General features: G+C 41.2%; 1 protein-coding gene across 1 annotated transcript in view; it reads left to right on the forward strand.

Annotated features, from left to right (window-relative positions):
- Positions 1-6,583, forward strand: part of LOC107043481 (zinc finger protein 423 homolog) — a 73,554-nt gene extending 66,971 nt beyond the window's left edge. Inside the window, exons 5-6 of the mRNA XM_015265018.2 lie at positions 2,489-4,679; positions 6,066-6,583. Coding sequence (XP_015120504.1) covers positions 2,489-4,679; positions 6,066-6,305 — 2,431 coding nt within the window. The 3' untranslated portion in view covers positions 6,306-6,583. The remainder of the gene's footprint in view (positions 1-2,488; positions 4,680-6,065) is intronic.
- The last annotated feature ends 12,123 nt before the right edge of the window (positions 6,584-18,706 follow it).

Here is an 18,706-nt window from a genome sequence, read left to right on the forward strand (position 1 = left end):
CAGTTGATTAACTAATTGTTCGGAGATGAACGATACCTCTGAACTCTGGTCGATGAGTGCTCTGGCTTTTGTCGTGAATCCTCTCGGTGATATTACTTTTACTCGTGCTGTGGCCAACAGCATTGACTGTTGATCTGCTTCTCCTTGGGGAGTTTCGTGGTTGATGTTCTCTGCTTTCTCATTGATCATTTTGTTGTTGAAGTTCACTGCTATTGGTGGTGACGTACTGGAATCTAATGTTGAGGAATGATTAATGAGACGGTGAGTGTGCTATTGAGGTTGAATTCATTCACTCACTATTCCCGTGATCCTCTTGCTGCCTGGATGTTCCGGCAGTCTGGACGGGCTCAGCTGGAGTGCGTCGGGCTGGAGGCGGGCTCATCGTCCATGAACTCCCTCCATGGATGAGAGTGTGGTGATATCTGCTACATTTGTGGCACTTCTTGTCCGACGTGCACTTGGCGTTCGTGTGTGGCCCCAAGCAGTTGAAGCACAACCCCTTGTTGATAACGACGTCGGTTCTCTTCGCTGGGGTGAGCTCAATGAACTTCTGGCAGGATGTGGTAAAATGCTTGTCCTGACAGTAGGCACAGCAGTTCCTAGGAAGTTGTCTTTCTGGCTCCTTAGTTTCCTGCTGGTGAGTTGCTGCTGTATAGGTGCTCCTTTTCTTTGTTGGAGCTGTTTCTGCCAACCCTTTTCGTAGTTTTCGTCCTTGGCCTGAAAGGTAGAGAGGAGAGCTGCTGCAGGACCTCTCAGGCATCCCTTTAGTCTCACCAATTTTTGTACTGGTGGAATTGACGTGACATTTCCCACCAGTGATAAGAAAAGGTCACTGAACTCCTTCCATTCCTCCGGTTTCCCATCGAATGGCTTGATATCAAGACGCTTTAGCTGATTTGCCTGGCTTTGATCCGTTGAGCTGCTAATTGAGTCCTTCCTTGCCAGTTGACCCTTCAGCCGAGCAATGAGCATCAGGGCTGGTCGTCTTATCCTGGTGGCTCGTTCATGGATCATTTCGTTGACATACTCGTGATCAGGGGGAAGAAACTCGGCTAGATTGGCATAAAATTGAAAATATTCGCTCCATTCTGCCTCGATTATCCCCTTGTGCCCGTCTAATTCCTCTAGGGTGAGGTCCTCTTCGGTTTCAACGTCCTGTGGGAGATCATGATAGATCTCCATCAGAGTCTCTACCTTAAACGTTAATAGTCTTAATTGACCTTCCTGTTGCATGGTGAGTGCTGTTTTTGAAGCTGCAGGCGTTGACTTTCGTTGAGCGGGCTCCGTTGATCCTGACGATCCACTTGGACTGTTGATTTCCCCAGGAGTGGTGATTGGCTTCGTTGTAACTGCTTCATTTTTTGCTGGCAGTCCCTCTTCTTGTGTGATTTGCTCGATTTCCTCACTATCGCTCACTGGTTGTTGAGTTTCTTCCTTGGGTTCGTTGACCTTAGTGTCATCTGCCATGGTGATTGTCCGTGCTAAGTTGGCGTTTTAGGTGAGTTATCGGCTGTTGAGTTGGGTGAGTTACCGACTGCTGAGAGTTGGGTGAGTTACCGACCGCTGAGAGTTGGGTGAGTTACCGACCGCTGAACTCTGGTGAGTCGCCTGTTGCGTGGCGCACGTGGCCAAGCGTTGCTTCCCGAATTCCGACACTGATACTCTCACTTTGTCCTTTGTTACCCCGACGCCCTTGCGGGTGTAAACAAAGCGAATGTTCTGGAACTTTCCGTTGACTTGCCCGTGCGAACCCCGAAAGTGTTTTCGACACGAGGCGTCCCTTAAATTTTCCATAGCACTTTACACACGTTTTCACCCACAATCCGGCTCGAAGGACCACTGTTTGATGAATGTCTAGGGTTAGGGTGGATGTGGGATGAAAATGTGGAGGGAGATGTTGGGAAAATTATGTTAGGCGGTTTATAAAAAATCACAATATATTTTTGTGGGATCGAACCACTTGTCAAGTAATTTTACACTCTTTGGTATATTAACTGTTGAATGTCTAACTTCACTGATAATTGTCTTTTCACCTTTATCTCGTTGAGTCACTGAAATTATACTGAACTTAATCAACAAGTTGATGTACTGAACAAGGATATTAAATTTAGAATACTGATTGACTGAATACGCTAGCTCATTATCGTAACGATACTTGAACACTACTGACTGACTCTTCCGGGTGCCGCGCTGACCTGTGTCCGTTGACCCGAAAATTCACGGAGATTTTCGGAGATGGCCGAGTTAGTCGACCGTGACTAATATGGAGATTTAGGCTGTATTTCGAACAAGGTCTTCTGATGTTTTCCTCTGCACCTAGTAATTCCACAGATTTTTCGAAAATACTAATAGCATAAATAATAATAAGGGGTGAACACAACTCATTAAGGGGTGATTATTATTAATCAATAATGATCATCCCTTCTGAGATTGAGTATTATTGATTATTATTAATCAATACTAATCCCCCCTTATCCCTCAATTTCAGCGATCATTTGAAGATTCACATGAAAACCCACGACAATCAGAAGCCATACCACTGCACCGAATGTTCCCGCGGCTACAACACAGCAGCAGCGTTAACCTCCCACATGCAGTCCCACAAGAGGCTCTTAAGCACCCCGCACTACCAGCGCTCTCTCTCGACGACCTCCCCCCCAGTGCTGGCCTCCCCGGAGCTCCAACAAAATCTGCAGTATGCCTCCCCACTGCACCTGACCTGCATGTACTGCAGGGATACCTTCTCCACGATGGATCAGCTCCAGTTACACATCCAGACCGCCCACGAGACTCTTCTTCCGCTTCCTAGTCCCTCCTCCTCCCCCCCAGACCCAGCTGATTGTCGAAGGTTTAGAAACAGAGCAACAGACCTGGAAGACCTGACCTGCAGGAGGTGTTCTGCCAAGTTCAACAAGCTGTCATCCCTCCGAGAGCATCTGGTGTCAGCTCACAACGACGGATTTCCGGTCTTGACCTGTCCTCTATGCTTCAAGCCTTGTTCATCAACGACGGTATATGCCGAACACTACGTCCTCGAGCACTGTGAAAACAAGAACATGCTTCTTCGCTCGAAGAACTCAGAAGCAGAAAATTTCTACGAATCTCCGAAGATGCCGAGCTACTCATCAGGCACACTCCTCTGTGGTCAATGTGGCGCAGCCTTGAAAGACTTTGAATCTTTCAGATCGCACTTAGCCAGACATCTCCATGCTAATCAGCAAGCAGCAGCTGAGGTTAGCTGTCCCAAATGTGAGCTCAAGTTTCAGGAGCGAGAAGACATGCTGCTGCACCTGATGAAGCACTTTATGGGACAAATTTTGAAGAAGTTCAATTGCGATTCCTGCGACGAGCTCTTCGGGGACTCTGAGTCACTCCAGAAGCACCTGTTGGACGCGCATGCTCATCAGTTATACAGATGCGGGATCTGCAGGGACACGTTCGATTCAATCGTCGGAATCCAGGTGCATTTCACCCTCAAGCATTCGCAGGAAGCCAATGTCTACCCCTGCAGCGCCTGCAGAGGGACTGGACTGGAGCATAGTGAGTGGTTCAGAACCCCTGGAGATCTCCTTGATCATGTGAGGAACGTCCATGTACCAGATCTGAATTCCCCTGGCAACTCGGTCTCAACTCCTAGAGTCATTGGGGAGTTCTTCAGATGTTGCTTCTGTGGAATATTCTGCTCTTCAGATAACGATCTTCAACATCATCTTGCCAGTCACTCCACATGCGTGTTTCGGTGCCCTATCTGCAGGGAAGGATTCCCCGTCGAATTCCTCCTCGACAGGCACATGGCGAATGCGCACAATTTGACTGACAGGGCAGATGACTCGGAAGAGAAAAACTCTTTAAAAAGGAGGAGGTCTCCAGATTTCAACAGCAATGGCAACCACCATAACAATTCCTTTAGTAATTCAACAATACCACCAATGAGGACTCAACAATGTGAACTCTGTGACAGATCAGACTTCTCAAACGATTCCGAGCTCAAGGCTCACAAGAAGCTAGCTCACAAGACCATTTCCACAAAAATTCAGAAACTGTCAGCTTCTTTCGTCTGCAGCTACTGCGGAGAGGGTCTTCGCTCCCGCTTGGAGCTGGAGTCGCATACCAGGGTTCATCATGCTCCTGTTGATCCCGGAAAAAGATACAAGTGCAATATCTGTGATGAAGTTTTCTCGTCCGGAAGTTTTCTCGCCGAGCACAAGCTCCAGAAGCACTGCAAGATTCAGATGAGTGATGTTTGTGTCGTCTGCAGGGCTTCGCTGGCCAGTGAGAGGGACTTTCTCGAGCATATTCACAAACATAGTTTGGAGGGGGTCGAGGGGAGGGAAGGCATTGTGAGCCATGTACCAGCTCACTGCGTTGTTTGCAGGCAGACGCTTATTAGTGAGTTTGAATGTCAACTTCATGCCAAGTTTCATCTGAGGAGCGAAGAGGAAGAGCGGATGGTCGGGGAGGTCGGGAGGTGTTGTATTTGTCTGAGGGCAATGGGGGAGGAGGAGAGGGTCAGTCTGCCGTCGAAGGAGGTGGGGGGTAAGACGGGCCTGAAGGTTTGTAAGACGTGCTTTCTGAGGCACTCACAGGGGCTGCCGATTTTGACGAGTCCTTATGAGGTCTGCAAGGAGGAGGGAGAAAGGGTGGGGGTCAAGGAGGAGGAAGACAACTGTAGTTCAAAGGTGGGTAAATGAAGGGTGATATGTGGAATTTAAGGGCGTCTCATTATGGAGAACTTTTAAAGTTCCTGAACGAAATTTTTGATTCTTGGGAGCCTTTGGCCCCTGAGAAGGTCTGAAGCTTGAGAATATTTGACCCTCAAGAGCTTTGAATTCTTGAAAAGTCTGCCCTGAAGGATGTCTGATCCTAGAGAACTTTTGGTTGTTAACCCTAGTCTGGTCATCAAACGCGTCCCTGTGATTTTGGTCACCTCCGCGGGGATTCTCCACCGTCTTATTTAGGCTTTAGCGTTGCTGATTTCGCTCTACACTACCCGGAAGCGTTTAGCGAATTTCCGGCAACGTCGCGTAATGGGCAATTTCATTCAACCCTCTGACTCGCAATCTTATCCCCACTACCTATGGGGGCCGGACGTTCGACGTCGAAAAGGATGAGTAGCGAGCGCGCGAAGAGTGCTGTAGCACTAAACGTACGTTTGAATACATGAGTCTCAAATATACAAATTTTTAAATGGAATTCATTGGTAGATAGGATTAAATAAATTTAAGTAAAAAACAAGTTATTTGAAATAAGACATCTTGTTGCTATCAATCTCCAAATCATGAGCAGGACCTCAATTTTCAACAAATGGTTGCACTGGATAATTCTTAATTTTTGAAGACCATTTTTGTTCTAGTTTTCGATTAATTTGTTCTTTTTCTTTGCTAAAAAATCATCTGGATTCATTTCATAATTTGAAGGTATCCTTCTTCGCTTTACGTATTTACGAAGACTTCCACACACACTTTTCAATGAACTTTAATTTTTTCAGGCACAGACTCTATCACTGACATTTCTTTTCTTTATCTGTCATTATTGGTTGACTCTATCAAAATTTCTATTACATATTACGCGAGAATATGCAGAGGGCCCCGATAGCTTTGGAACACTTGCAACGGTCCTGACGCGACAGGAGGGAATAGTCACGTGACCATTTCTCACCGACACGGCGGCTATCACGCCGATGCGGTTTCATACGGTTTGCGAGTCAGAGGGTTAACATGGGAAAAAATAATTCATCTGTCTGAAATAACTTGTTTTCTTTAGGAATTTTGGGAAATATGCTGTTCTAAAAACTACTATAATTTTTTAGACACTTCAATTGACAAAGTGAAATTTTTTTGAATTTTTTCGGTAAACCAGTCAATTGTAATAAAAGAACACCGACGCGCGCCTTGGTTTCCCTCATAGGGTGACCAATCTAGGGTTAAGAACGTCTGACTTTTGAGAAAATTTGATGGTGACCAAACCTTCTGACTGCTGACTGAATAATCATTTTTGGAGTGAAGTATTGATCATAATGACTATTATAATGTTATAAAAAACGACTTGATGTCTTTTGTTTTCAGGAACAAACTGATTCAACCCGTCCGTACGACTGTCCACACTGCAGTCTAAGGTTCACCTTTAGAAATGAACTGGAGCATCATGTTTCAACGCATGATGATAAAGATACATCAAAAGACACTGTAGACAATATCATTGTCAAAGAGGAGATTGTTGTGAATACTGGGGGAGATCAAAGTGAGGAGAGGAGTGAGCACTTAGGGGAGGGGAGTGACTCTTCTGTGAACGATAAAGTTGACTAGTTTTTAGTGTGTTGAGAGACAGAGAGAGAATGAGGGGTAGGGGGGGGGGAGTAGCTCAAAGTTATTGTTTTGGGAACAGAAGAATGTGCAATCGATCGAGGCAAAATATATATTTTTTATGAAGGAATCCTCGGGCTCGATACATCTTCATTCTTTATTCCCTTCATTATTCTATTGGTTATCGATATTTTATAGAGTGAGAGTAGACAAAGTCGCGTAATTTTGTAATAACTGTCAATCACTAGAGAACGCTTCCGTCTAATTGCATATCATGAGCTAATGATTAAATATTAATGTGTTAAGATAAATCGATTAGAACTTGTAAATGAATAAATGATTTTTATTATCGAATTTACGGTGTATGTCAGCTGAATTCAGCCGAAAATATAATTGGATTTTCGATTCACTTGTTAAACATTTACCAGACTTGGTGGATATATTCTCGATGTTGGAGGTGTGCTATTTATTTTGGCAGAGGTGAATTTACTTTGACAAGTCTGAATGTTTTATTTGATAATTTCAAATCGTCTGACCAGATTCTTTGATTCTTTCTTTTATTGAAGAAATCCTCTTCGATTTTTTATTGAAAGATTAACAATTCGAAATGAATGGACGTCAATCATTCTGAAAATTCGTCGTCTCCTGCAGATAGTTTCATTTTACCGTGAATTTGTTAACGATTTCGACGATCGCAATTCAAATTTTTAGTTCAATGACAATGGGAAATTTTCATCATCTGAGTGTATCAAGTGTAACGAACATGTGGGAATGTTCGTTAGGAAACGATACTGCCATCAGAACAACTAACCCCCGTGACATAGGAAGGCGATCCGTGAGTAAAAAGTAGAGAGAGAGAGAGAGTTTCGCTTTTCCACCCCGAGGTGGTCAGAAGTCCAATCCTTGTGGCGACAATAAGATTTTGGGATTTCCACGCCATGGCGTGGCTAAATTTGTGTCTCAAGGTTTTGTTTCCGTAATATCATTTTTTTTGGATCTCAAGACCGGAATAATTAAGCGTTTTTGAGGGCCCATGGAATTATCGCGGAGAAGGGCCAAGTTATGAGTCATCCGATAATTCTTATGGGAGCCACCCTATTGTTAATCTTACGGCAAATCGATTAGATCCGGCTAAATTCCGGCGCTCCAAATTATGATGGATTTTACGGCGGTTAAATGGTTACGTTTTAGTTTTTCGGTGGAAGGTCACGTGGAACAAGTGCAACCCTTGTATCCCGTGAATTGCGAGTTTGCTTAGAGTTTTGGAAAATTAGGAGAATTAGGAGTATCGGTCTTTTAACCCCGTGAATCCAGGCGAACCGACCCGTAGGAGGCGCCAAAAACCCTCGATATTTTCCGAACGTCCACCAGTTCGGCCCGGAGTAACCGTCATTTTAGTTTATAAAGTTATGTAGAGAAAAATTGGAGTTGAGTCTTGAATTTCCCGAAATCATTTGGTGGCGCCATCGAAGCCAACGCTTGATGTGTCAAAATCTCCGCCAATCAGAGCCCGCCTCTGTTGGCCGCAATTCGCGCTGCGGTTAGTGCCCGTGACACTTATCCAGGGCAGTTAGTTCCGCGTTGACCGTCATCAACCACTAGTCACGTGCGAATTTCTGTGTGTGCCCACGCAACGTAATTGTGCCACTCGGATTATTGTGTCTTTTGGAGAAGCCGTGAGGACTAAAAGATGGTCCGTAAGGGGAAGAGGACAACCAAGCGTCCAGTAAAAGTGAGTTTTTACGGTGGAAATTGAGTTTTGTCCGAGCCATTGAGAATGGCGTCGGTTTTTCCCCCTCGTGGTGGATTCCCTCTCGTGGTCTCAGCCACGTAGAGTGGATTAACCTCCGAACAATCCCTCGTTCGGTATCTAGATTTATCATTTTTGGGGATTTAACGGGTGTTCGGAATTTTTATCTGTATGTTACACCGATTTTAATCGGTTATTCCACCCGAATCGGGTCGGTGCCGCGTTTCCTTCGCGACTTCCTGTTTATCCCGGTCATATTGTTCAGTGGGCTCATTATGTATTTTCCCAGTCGAAATCCGAAGATTTTCGACTTAGGCTATTTCTCTCTCCCTCGCTCCTATGGCGAGGAGTATCTCCACCTCCCTCTATGTATAAATTGCGTAGAGCGGCTCGAGCATTCCCCATGAATGTTTCCCAATCGCGGCACCCCGCTAACGCGCCGACGAATAGCGGCTCTCGCTTCCCGTGAGTATTTCCTCGTTCGAATTTCCCTCCGGATATAAATCAATCCGGAGTGGCTCCCAATGATCCAAAAATTATGATTTTGGTTTCATGGACTTCTCTAGACCTTCTCAAGCAACTGGGCTCTGGGTTTTTCGGATTTTACTCTACCGATTTTCCACTACGGCGAATTTTTAGCGAATTTTTATTATTTTTAGTTATATTTTTATCTTCTTCCGCCGTATGTTATACGTATACTGGTGGGTTCATTTCCTCGCTCCCTCACTCTCATGGGGATTCGTATACCTTTCCCCCAGTTCAATTCTCGAGTATTTCGGGATTAATGAATATTTTTATATTGTTACGTATTTGCCCTTTTCTTCCCTCTCGACCACCTTCATGTACGATCGTCTCTTTCTTTCACGTTACTCTTTTATCTTGTTTTCTAGTCCGCGGACGCGTCAATTCTTTTTGTATTTCTTTTTATCATTTATTTCGCCACAAAATCTTTAATAAACAGTTAGTTATTATAAAATGTGCCCATTCTTTACATTGGTGTCAGCCNCTTGTTTTCTAGTCCGCGGACGCGTCAATTCTTTTTGTATTTCTTTTTATCATTTATTTCGCCACAAAATCTTTAATAAACAGTTAGTTATTATAAAATGTGCCCATTCTTTACATTGGTGTCAGCCGTGCGTGATTTATTAGTGCAAAATAAACCGTAAACGCGTTTAAAATCGAAACGTGCATCGGGCGGAATAACTACTTCAAGACGACCCACCGGATAGGGAATCCAGCATGTCCGCAATCTATGGAATCAACTCATAAGACTTACAAAAGATAAGTCTATTTCTCCCTGTCCTTTCCCATCATTTCCGGATCATTCCAATACATTTAACCAGACTCTTTCTAATCAACTCCTCTACACTCACAAAACACTCACAAAACTGCATTCACACAAAGTCCAGAAAATCATCAATTGATCGTAACGCCATTGTCGCAATATGAACGAATTTTTGGCGTCATTGCGAATGACAATGTGTAGTGACGTAGATTTCCTATCCCATATTTATTTTCTTCCCTTCGTGATCAATTTGAAGCAATTGTTGAGACACTTCCGGCTACACATTTCACGAATATTAGTAAATGGAACGACAATTTTGATTTTCGCTTGAAAGTAATGAAAATAATAACTCCACTACGTCTATTATTTACGAATACGCGTTTGTGTTTAACTAAAAAAAGACATTTTAAAACTTTTGCAGACAACGTAGAAAAATTAATGCGCTTCCCTTCCTATAGTGCTTCAAAAGCATTTGAAGTAAATTCACATAATAAAAAGCATTTTAAAAAAACTTCTGAGATGGACTGGGAAGATCCATTCATTATCGATCTGTTTGTGATCAACGAAAAATCGAACGAAATATGTCATCGGATTTAAATATGCGTCCATTTTGAGCCGAAGTTCATTCATATTCCGGCTTGCCCCTCTCGAGAAATAATTAGGCTGTGCAGCTATTTGCATCCTTTTCATTATTTTGATTTTAGTTGATGGCCACAACTAATCTCAGAAGATTTATTCGGTTCAATTGTTGATCGTCGAGACGATTTATCCTCGAGAAAACCCATTTTCTTGGATTCTAATTTATTTATCCTCGGGAAGATTTATTTTTTTGTAATTATTTATCCTCGGGAAGACCCATTTCTTATAATTATTTATCCCCGAGAAGATATTCCTACGTTCAATTATTTATCTTCGGGAAGATCCATTTCTTTTAATTATTTAACCCCGAGAAGATATTCCTACTTTCAATTATTTATCTTCGGCAAGATCCATTTATTTCAATTATTTAGCTCCGAGAAGATATTCCTACTTTTATTTATTTATGCCCGAGAAGATTATGAATGATTATGTATTACCTAAAAATACTTGTCAAAAAATCAATACTTGATGCAAATACTTGAATAGATTTCAAGTTCTTTTCAACTCTTTCAAATTAATGTGAACAATTGATTTTTGCCGTTCCTAACATTTCTTTTCCAGTTCAAATCCTCGACTTCCTTCCCATTCCTCTGGAGAAACCTCGAGAGACAACTGGACCTTCCGAACTTCATAAAGATGAAGAATCTCCTGTGAAGACATAATTAATTATTTCGGGTCAAACCTTCTCTGTTTTTGTTATTTTCCATCTGGGTTTTTTGGAAGAGAGTTGAGTTGAAGGCCCCAGATAATTGAAGTATCATTTCAGTTATTTATTAACTGAAATTTCACTACAATTACCTTTAACAGGCGCGTTGTTGTCGGGGCGACAACTTTTCAAGAGAGGGAATAGTGTTACGTATTTGCCCTTTTCCTCCCTCTCAACCACCTTCATGTACGATCGTCTCTTTCTTTCACGTTACTCTTTTATCTTGTTTTCTAGTCCCCGGACGCGTCAATTTTTTTGTATTTCTTTTTATTATTTATTTCGCCCCAAAATCTTTAATAAACAGTTAGTTATTATAAAATGTGCCCATTCTTTACAATATTATTATTGAGGAATTGATAACCTCCCTTTGAAGCCGAATTAATCAATTATGTATTATTGTCAGAACCAAATATTTCGAGTCAATTCATTATTTTGCGTTCGTTAGGAAAATGCTGGTTATTATTATAAATCTTTTCTTTTTTTTGTAAGACCACTGTATGTAAATGTAAACTCTTTATTTTGACAAATTTCAATAGTGAAATCAGTAAGGACAATGTCGATCTCTTCCTATTTTTGGTTTTTGTTGTTTTGTAGTTTTGACCGCCTCATTAACCCGTTTCCACCGGAAATCCACCCCTTTCTCCACAAACTAGCACACTGAGCGAACCAAGGACCGTTACCTTTCCCCAAAAATCTAGTTTTCTCCCTTCTTTGTGTACGTTTTAGAGGTTTCTGAATTAGTAGAGCTGTTTTTGTAGACTCCTCCGGTTTGGTAATTACGGTTAAAAATTACCTGGCGCCCATAGATTTCTACATTTTTGAGTTTAACTAGATTCAGGGGAAGAAGGGCGAAGGTAATAGGCATTTTTAACCCCCATGCAAAAATGTCACGTTACACTAATCATATCTAATACCACGAGAGCTTTAAAATTATCGGGTATTTCCCAATAGGTTCGTTGTAAACAAACGAAGGAGTCAAGTTTTTCAGGCTAAAAAATCACGAGTGCGAAGCATGAGAGACTTCGTTTGTGTGCAGGGAACCTTGCGGGAAATACCTAATTAATTTTGAAGCTTAAGTGGTATACGGATGAGAATTTTTTCATCCAAATTTCGGCCAAGAGAATTACACCATGGGATGAAATCAATCTGTCAGTTTCGGTGAACGGTTCACTCAACTGAATGATCTTTTGTTTTTCTATAATATATAGCTACTACCAGAGAAAATTATCAAAAAATTATCACTTGTAATACAACAAGGGCTTCAAAATTATCGGGTATTTTCCGATAGGTTCATTGTAAACAAACGAAGGAGTCAAGTTTTTCAGGTTAAAAAATCACGAGTGCGAAGAACGAGTGATTTTTCCTGAAAAACTTGACGACTTCGTTTGTATGCAGGGAACCTTGAGGAAAATGCCCGATTAATTTTGAACCTCGTGTGGTATTCGGGGGATTATTTTTCTAATCCAAATGTCGGGCAATATAATTGGACCATGAGACGAAACTCACAATTGAGAAACGAAAATTGTATAATTAACACAATAGCATTCAATGTGTGTGTCAGCATTCAATGTGTAGTTTCTCTCATCACAAAAACTGGTAAATTAATTCCAAATTGTCTTCTANTATTTCAATTATTTAGCTCCGAGAAGATATTCCTACTTTTATTTATTTATGCCCGAGAAGATTATGAATGATTATGTATTACCTAAAAATACTTGTCAAAAAATCAATACTTGATGCAAATACTTGAATAGATTTCAAGTTCTTTTCAACTCTTTCAAATTAATGTGAACAATTGATTTTTGCCGTTCCTAACATTTCTTTTCCAGTTCAAATCCTCGACTTCCTTCCCATTCCTCTGGAGAAACCTCGAGAGACAACTGGACCTTCCGAACTTCATAAAGATGAAGAATCTCCTGTGAAGACATAATTAATTATTTCGGGTCAAACCTTCTCTGTTTTTGTTATTTTCCATCTGGGTTTTTTGGAAGAGAGTTGAGTTGAAGGCCCCAGATAATTGAAGTATCATTTCAGTTATTTATTAACTGAAATTTCACTACAATTACCTTTAACAGGCGCGTTGTTGTCGGGGCGACAACTTTTCAAGAGAGGGAATAGTGTTACGTATTTGCCCTTTTCCTCCCTCTCAACCACCTTCATGTACGATCGTCTCTTTCTTTCACGTTACTCTTTTATCTTGTTTTCTAGTCCCCGGACGCGTCAATTTTTTTGTATTTCTTTTTATTATTTATTTCGCCCCAAAATCTTTAATAAACAGTTAGTTATTATAAAATGTGCCCATTCTTTACAATATTATTATTGAGGAATTGATAACCTCCCTTTGAAGCCGAATTAATCAATTATGTATTATTGTCAGAACCAAATATTTCGAGTCAATTCATTATTTTGCGTTCGTTAGGAAAATGCTGGTTATTATTATAAATCTTTTCTTTTTTTTGTAAGACCACTGTATGTAAATGTAAACTCTTTATTTTGACAAATTTCAATAGTGAAATCAGTAAGGACAATGTCGATCTCTTCCTATTTTTGGTTTTTGTTGTTTTGTAGTTTTGACCGCCTCATTAACCCGTTTCCACCGGAAATCCACCCCTTTCTCCACAAACTAGCACACTGAGCGAACCAAGGACCGTTACCTTTCCCCAAAAATCTAGTTTTCTCCCTTCTTTGTGTACGTTTTAGAGGTTTCTGAATTAGTAGAGCTGTTTTTGTAGACTCCTCCGGTTTGGTAATTACGGTTAAAAATTACCTGGCGCCCATAGATTTCTACATTTTTGAGTTTAACTAGATTCAGGGGAAGAAGGGCGAAGGTAATAGGCATTTTTAACCCCCATGCAAAAATGTCACGTTACACTAATCATATCTAATACCACGAGAGCTTTAAAATTATCGGGTATTTCCCAATAGGTTCGTTGTAAACAAACGAAGGAGTCAAGTTTTTCAGGCTAAAAAATCACGAGTGCGAAGCATGAGAGACTTCGTTTGTGTGCAGGGAACCTTGCGGGAAATACCTAATTAATTTTGAAGCTTAAGTGGTATACGGATGAGAATTTTTTCATCCAAATTTCGGCCAAGAGAATTACACCATGGGATGAAATCAATCTGTCAGTTTCGGTGAACGGTTCACTCAACTGAATGATCTTTTGTTTTTCTATAATATATAGCTACTACCAGAGAAAATTATCAAAAAATTATCACTTGTAATACAACAAGGGCTTCAAAATTATCGGGTATTTTCCGATAGGTTCATTGTAAACAAACGAAGGAGTCAAGTTTTTCAGGTTAAAAAATCACGAGTGCGAAGAACGAGTGATTTTTCCTGAAAAACTTGACGACTTCGTTTGTATGCAGGGAACCTTGAGGAAAATGCCCGATTAATTTTGAACCTCGTGTGGTATTCGGGGGATTATTTTTCTAATCCAAATGTCGGGCAATATAATTGGACCATGAGACGAAACTCACAATTGAGAAACGAAAATTGTATAATTAACACAATAGCATTCAATGTGTGTGTCAGCATTCAATGTGTAGTTTCTCTCATCACAAAAACTGGTAAATTAATTCCAAATTGTCTTCTACGTTTTCTCCGTATTGACGGGAATATTCCCCTTTACTTTTTCATCAATGGTTTTCAGGGAATGAACTCCGAATCTACTCATTTCGAATAAAAATCCTCGGATTACCACAATTGAATTCAATCTGTCAGTTTAACGAGGGGTTAATTCGACTGCATGATGTTTTGTTTTTTATATAGCAACTACCAGAGAAAATTATCAAAAAATTATCAGTTGAAAATTCTGTAGCTTGTACCACGTGATGTCGAATGGGCCAATTATATTACCCGATATTTGGGTTGGAAAAATAATCAGTTTTAACACCCCGAGACCTTCAAATTTATCGGAATATTTCCCGATAGCTTCGTTGCAAACAAACGACAGTGTCAAGTTTTGCAGACTAAAAATCCCGAATGCGCAGCACGAGGGATTTTTCTGCAAAAGTTGACACTTTTGTTTGTTTGCAGAGAAGATGGACGGAAATGGTGCGATTAATTTTGAGGGTCGAGGGGTATTCGGCGGAGAATTTGCCGGGACTGGATTTTGGCTATGCGGAGCGCAGTATTCGAGGCCTTCTTCCAGCAAAACATCCAATTGGTTTGAAATAAATGAAGAGCTACTATGCAATTGTCAGATACAATTTTCAAAAGCTAGTGTCTAATTTCTGAAAAAATTTGATAGCAAAAGAGTATCGTGACCTCGAATACTGCGCTGTGATTGGCTAAAATCCAGTCCCTGAAAATTGTCAGTTGAAAACCCTGTAGGTTGTACCACGTAACGTCTAATGGTGCAATTCTATTGGCTAAAATTTGGATAGAAAAAATTCTCGGACATAATAAAAATAATTTCGATATTTTGGATATGTCGTTAGTAGATACTCTAGGCCGATTCTGGATTAAAGGGGTGGGGCTTTGGCCAGACCAGTGGTGGGGTCCGAAGGTGGGGGGTTCGAAGGTGGGGGGTCCGAAATGCTCGATCCGCTATAAAGTCTCATACTTTTCTCATGAAAATAGGAGTATCTAGAAATTGCTCGAACTCACAAGATATACTTATCACGGGCTCTGCCTTACCGGTTGAAATTATGGAGTCAACAGCACACCCTTCAGTAAGTTTCAACGATGATTTGAAAATACACCCATTGGTTACATGGCAGTTTGCTTATCGAGCTGCACGCAAAGGACCGTGGGAGCAATGTGCACGAGATCGGAACCGATTCCATCACAAAACTGATTCGATCAGGTCAGTTCTGAGCAAAGTGCTCACATCTTCGCATCGTTATCGAATTTATTCTGAACGTTTCACATCAATAACGTTGGATGCCTCGTCTCGACTATGAACGGTTTGACACCTGAAGAAATCAAGTTCTTGTGCTGTGTGCTCCCATTCGCATGTGAGGTATCTGATATAGTTGCCAAATATTTTGGGAAAGACGAACCTGAATTCATTCTCCAATTCGTTTTGGATTTACTACAGTTGTATGTGAATTTAGCTACAGTTCTGCAGAATCGTGAGAATGAGTAGATTAAAGAAGACGATCGGATAAAATTTGATGGAAAGTTATAAGAAGTGAAGGAAGTAGAAGACGATGGAAATGTATTTAATATATCATGGTTATGAAGAATAAATTTCAACGCATACGAACAAAATTCAATTTCAATGTGTTTTATTATTGAACCAAAAAATTTCATAGCAATCATTACATTAATTTCCTCACAGTTCCAGTGAGGGGTCTATATTCAACAATACGATCATGTAAAAGTAAACAATAAGCGGAAGTATTTTGAGCAGCAGGAGTCGATAATTCGAACTCCAATCTCACATCAACAGGTCCTGATTTTAAGGCTTCATTCTGCTTCGAACAATCAATGACAATTATGGGTACATGATTAGCAAAATCCGCTCTATTTAACAAAAGCTCAGGATCTTTTCCATAGTATGAGCTTTGGAAATTCATATACATATCATAAAGTAACGCATATTGATTTTGCGTAAAGTCAATATTTAAATTACCATACGGGTAACTCTTTGAATTTAGGAATAACTTCACATCACGTAAAGAACATTGATCGAATTCACTTGCATTCTTCATATTTGTATTCTTTCTCGCTGTCTGAAAAGCTATGATAACATATCTTGGTTTCTCAAGTTGATTAGATGTCTTAACCACCCAAATATGCTTCGTAGTTGATGGGAGAATCGGATATTCATATGTTTCCCAGGAGCGGAAACCCATAGGAAGAGGTATATCTTTTTCTATGAAATCCAATAATTCGATCTTCTTTTGGTCGGAAACTCGAACATAAGGCACCATCCATTCAATCTTCATCAAGTCGATTTTGAATTGGGCAGCATTAGCCATTGCTATTATAGAATTCAAGTCTGTATTTGATCTAATGAGAATCAATTCGTGTTTAACATTAACAATAATTCGTTGATAATTTTCAGCAAATCCTAGGATGAAGCTTAAGGGAATGGAAATATCGAAGTAACCAGCTGCATTTGTAATCGTAGATTCATCACTCATTTTCATCCATCCAGCATTCTCCATCAGAGATATTTGAGTTGGGCTATGTGAAATATAATTTTTCATGAGCGTTGTGATACCAACATTTTTACATCGATCAATTTCGATCGCATTTATCTCATAACGTATTTCTTCACACAAGTGACAGATGGCATTTAACAAATCGAAATTGGTTAGAGCTGGGTTTGGTAGTCTCAATCGTTTTTTGAATATGGGGTAAGATGAAGTCCTAAACCCTTTTTGTTGTGTTTCAAGTGTAATCGCCCACCTAGAGCAATCCTTTCCATAGCAGCATTATATCGTTTTTTTTTCTCAAGATCATTTTTGCGGCTTTGGCATCATTGACCGCTTTTGCTATACCTGCAGCGCCACCTGCGAGGGCGCCTGTAGCACATAAACCTGCAAAGAGCGGTATCAAAAATGCAGGTAGAAAGCCTCCAACTTTTGTCGGTATCGGTAATACCTTGGGGGACTTTATTTTTTTTTCCCACCAGCTTTTTTGACGGCATCACGTGCTCTTTTGAGAGCTACCTTGACTGGATCATTCGGCGCAGTTTTCATTGATAGTTTTGCAGCATTGATGATTTTTTTCAAAGTGATTATACTCCGCTTATTCAACCCATTAGATTTCTGTGATTTGAGTGTTTTCTTCATACCCATTCCCAACTTCTTTTTAGCCTTCATAATATTTGTTACTCCCCAAGCCGCTATTTTTTCACTCAACTTAGCATCCTTAGCTGTAACTCTCTGCCAGGCTCTATCTGCGAGTATTCTATCTGTTTCGTACCGATATCAGAGCTGCGATATCAGAATTCTTGGCGTAAGCAATGTCGTGTTCTTTACACGCAGTATCAAGCGGATTGATTCCTGGGTCACCTCTAGCTAGACGCTTCGATAATTTCGTTCCCGGACCACAATACTGATAACCAGGAAGATCCAATTCAACTGGTAAATTATTTATCAGAGAATTCACTAATCCTTTACCTCGCGATTTACGTCCGTGCATGACTGTGCCTCGCTACTGACTGATAAAAATATATAAAATCACTCCATTTATACATATAGGTCAGTTCTACAATGAGTTTCAAAGAACAAAGAACGAAGTTAGCAGTGATTAATTTTGATGATATCGTCCAATCAAAATCCGGTCGGGGAGAAAGTAAATATCATGGAGACTTATTGCCGAATAGCGTACGGGCCATAATTTGCGGACCATCCAATTGCGGGAAGACGAATGTCATTTTGGCACTTTTGACTCAACCCAATGGATTACGATTCGTAAATGTTTATGTTTATTCCCCCCTCTACTGGGTTCCCACTTTGTCGTAGTGAGGGGGCTCGGTCGCGTGCGGTGGAGGTCTTAAGGACTACTGCTGCCCGCGGTCGCTAAGAGGAGTCCACCCAATCCATGTGTGTGAGCGGCGTAAGCCATGGCCTCGGCCATACCGTGTCTAAGGATGCGTGGCACAGGGGGAGCTGTGTCGCTAACGGTGCCTCCCAGAAACCTGGGCGACCTCTGAGAGTAGTCTTGGGTGTAACCCACCCGAGACAAGCCAAGCCCTGGGCAATCGCGGCAATGCACCAGGTGAAAACGCTTAACCGCGGTACTCGTGGGACTAAAATGGAAACCAATTTAAAAAATCTTAATATTGAAAAAGCAACTTCGGGTGGGGCCAGCGATGGCGAACACACGAAGTCTGACAAGGCTGACCAGTCTGGTACCGATGTGAATCGGGTCAGACTGAGTGGAGCCGAGAGAAGACGTCGCAAGAGAGCGAAGCTGCATCAAACCTCGGGGGCGATTGCAACCTTGACGGATGCAGCAGCGAAGGTCGATGAGGGGAGCGGGGAAGGGGCTACGAGGAAGGCAATAAAACGCCTTCCATCAGAGCGTACTACGCCAAGCCCCTCAGTCAGACCGAAAGAAA

Source organism: Diachasma alloeum, unplaced genomic scaffold, assembly GCF_001412515.2.
Source record: "Diachasma alloeum isolate Michigan unplaced genomic scaffold, Dall2.0 Dall_scaffold_00586, whole genome shotgun sequence".
NCBI lineage: Eukaryota > Metazoa > Arthropoda > Insecta > Hymenoptera > Braconidae > Diachasma > Diachasma alloeum.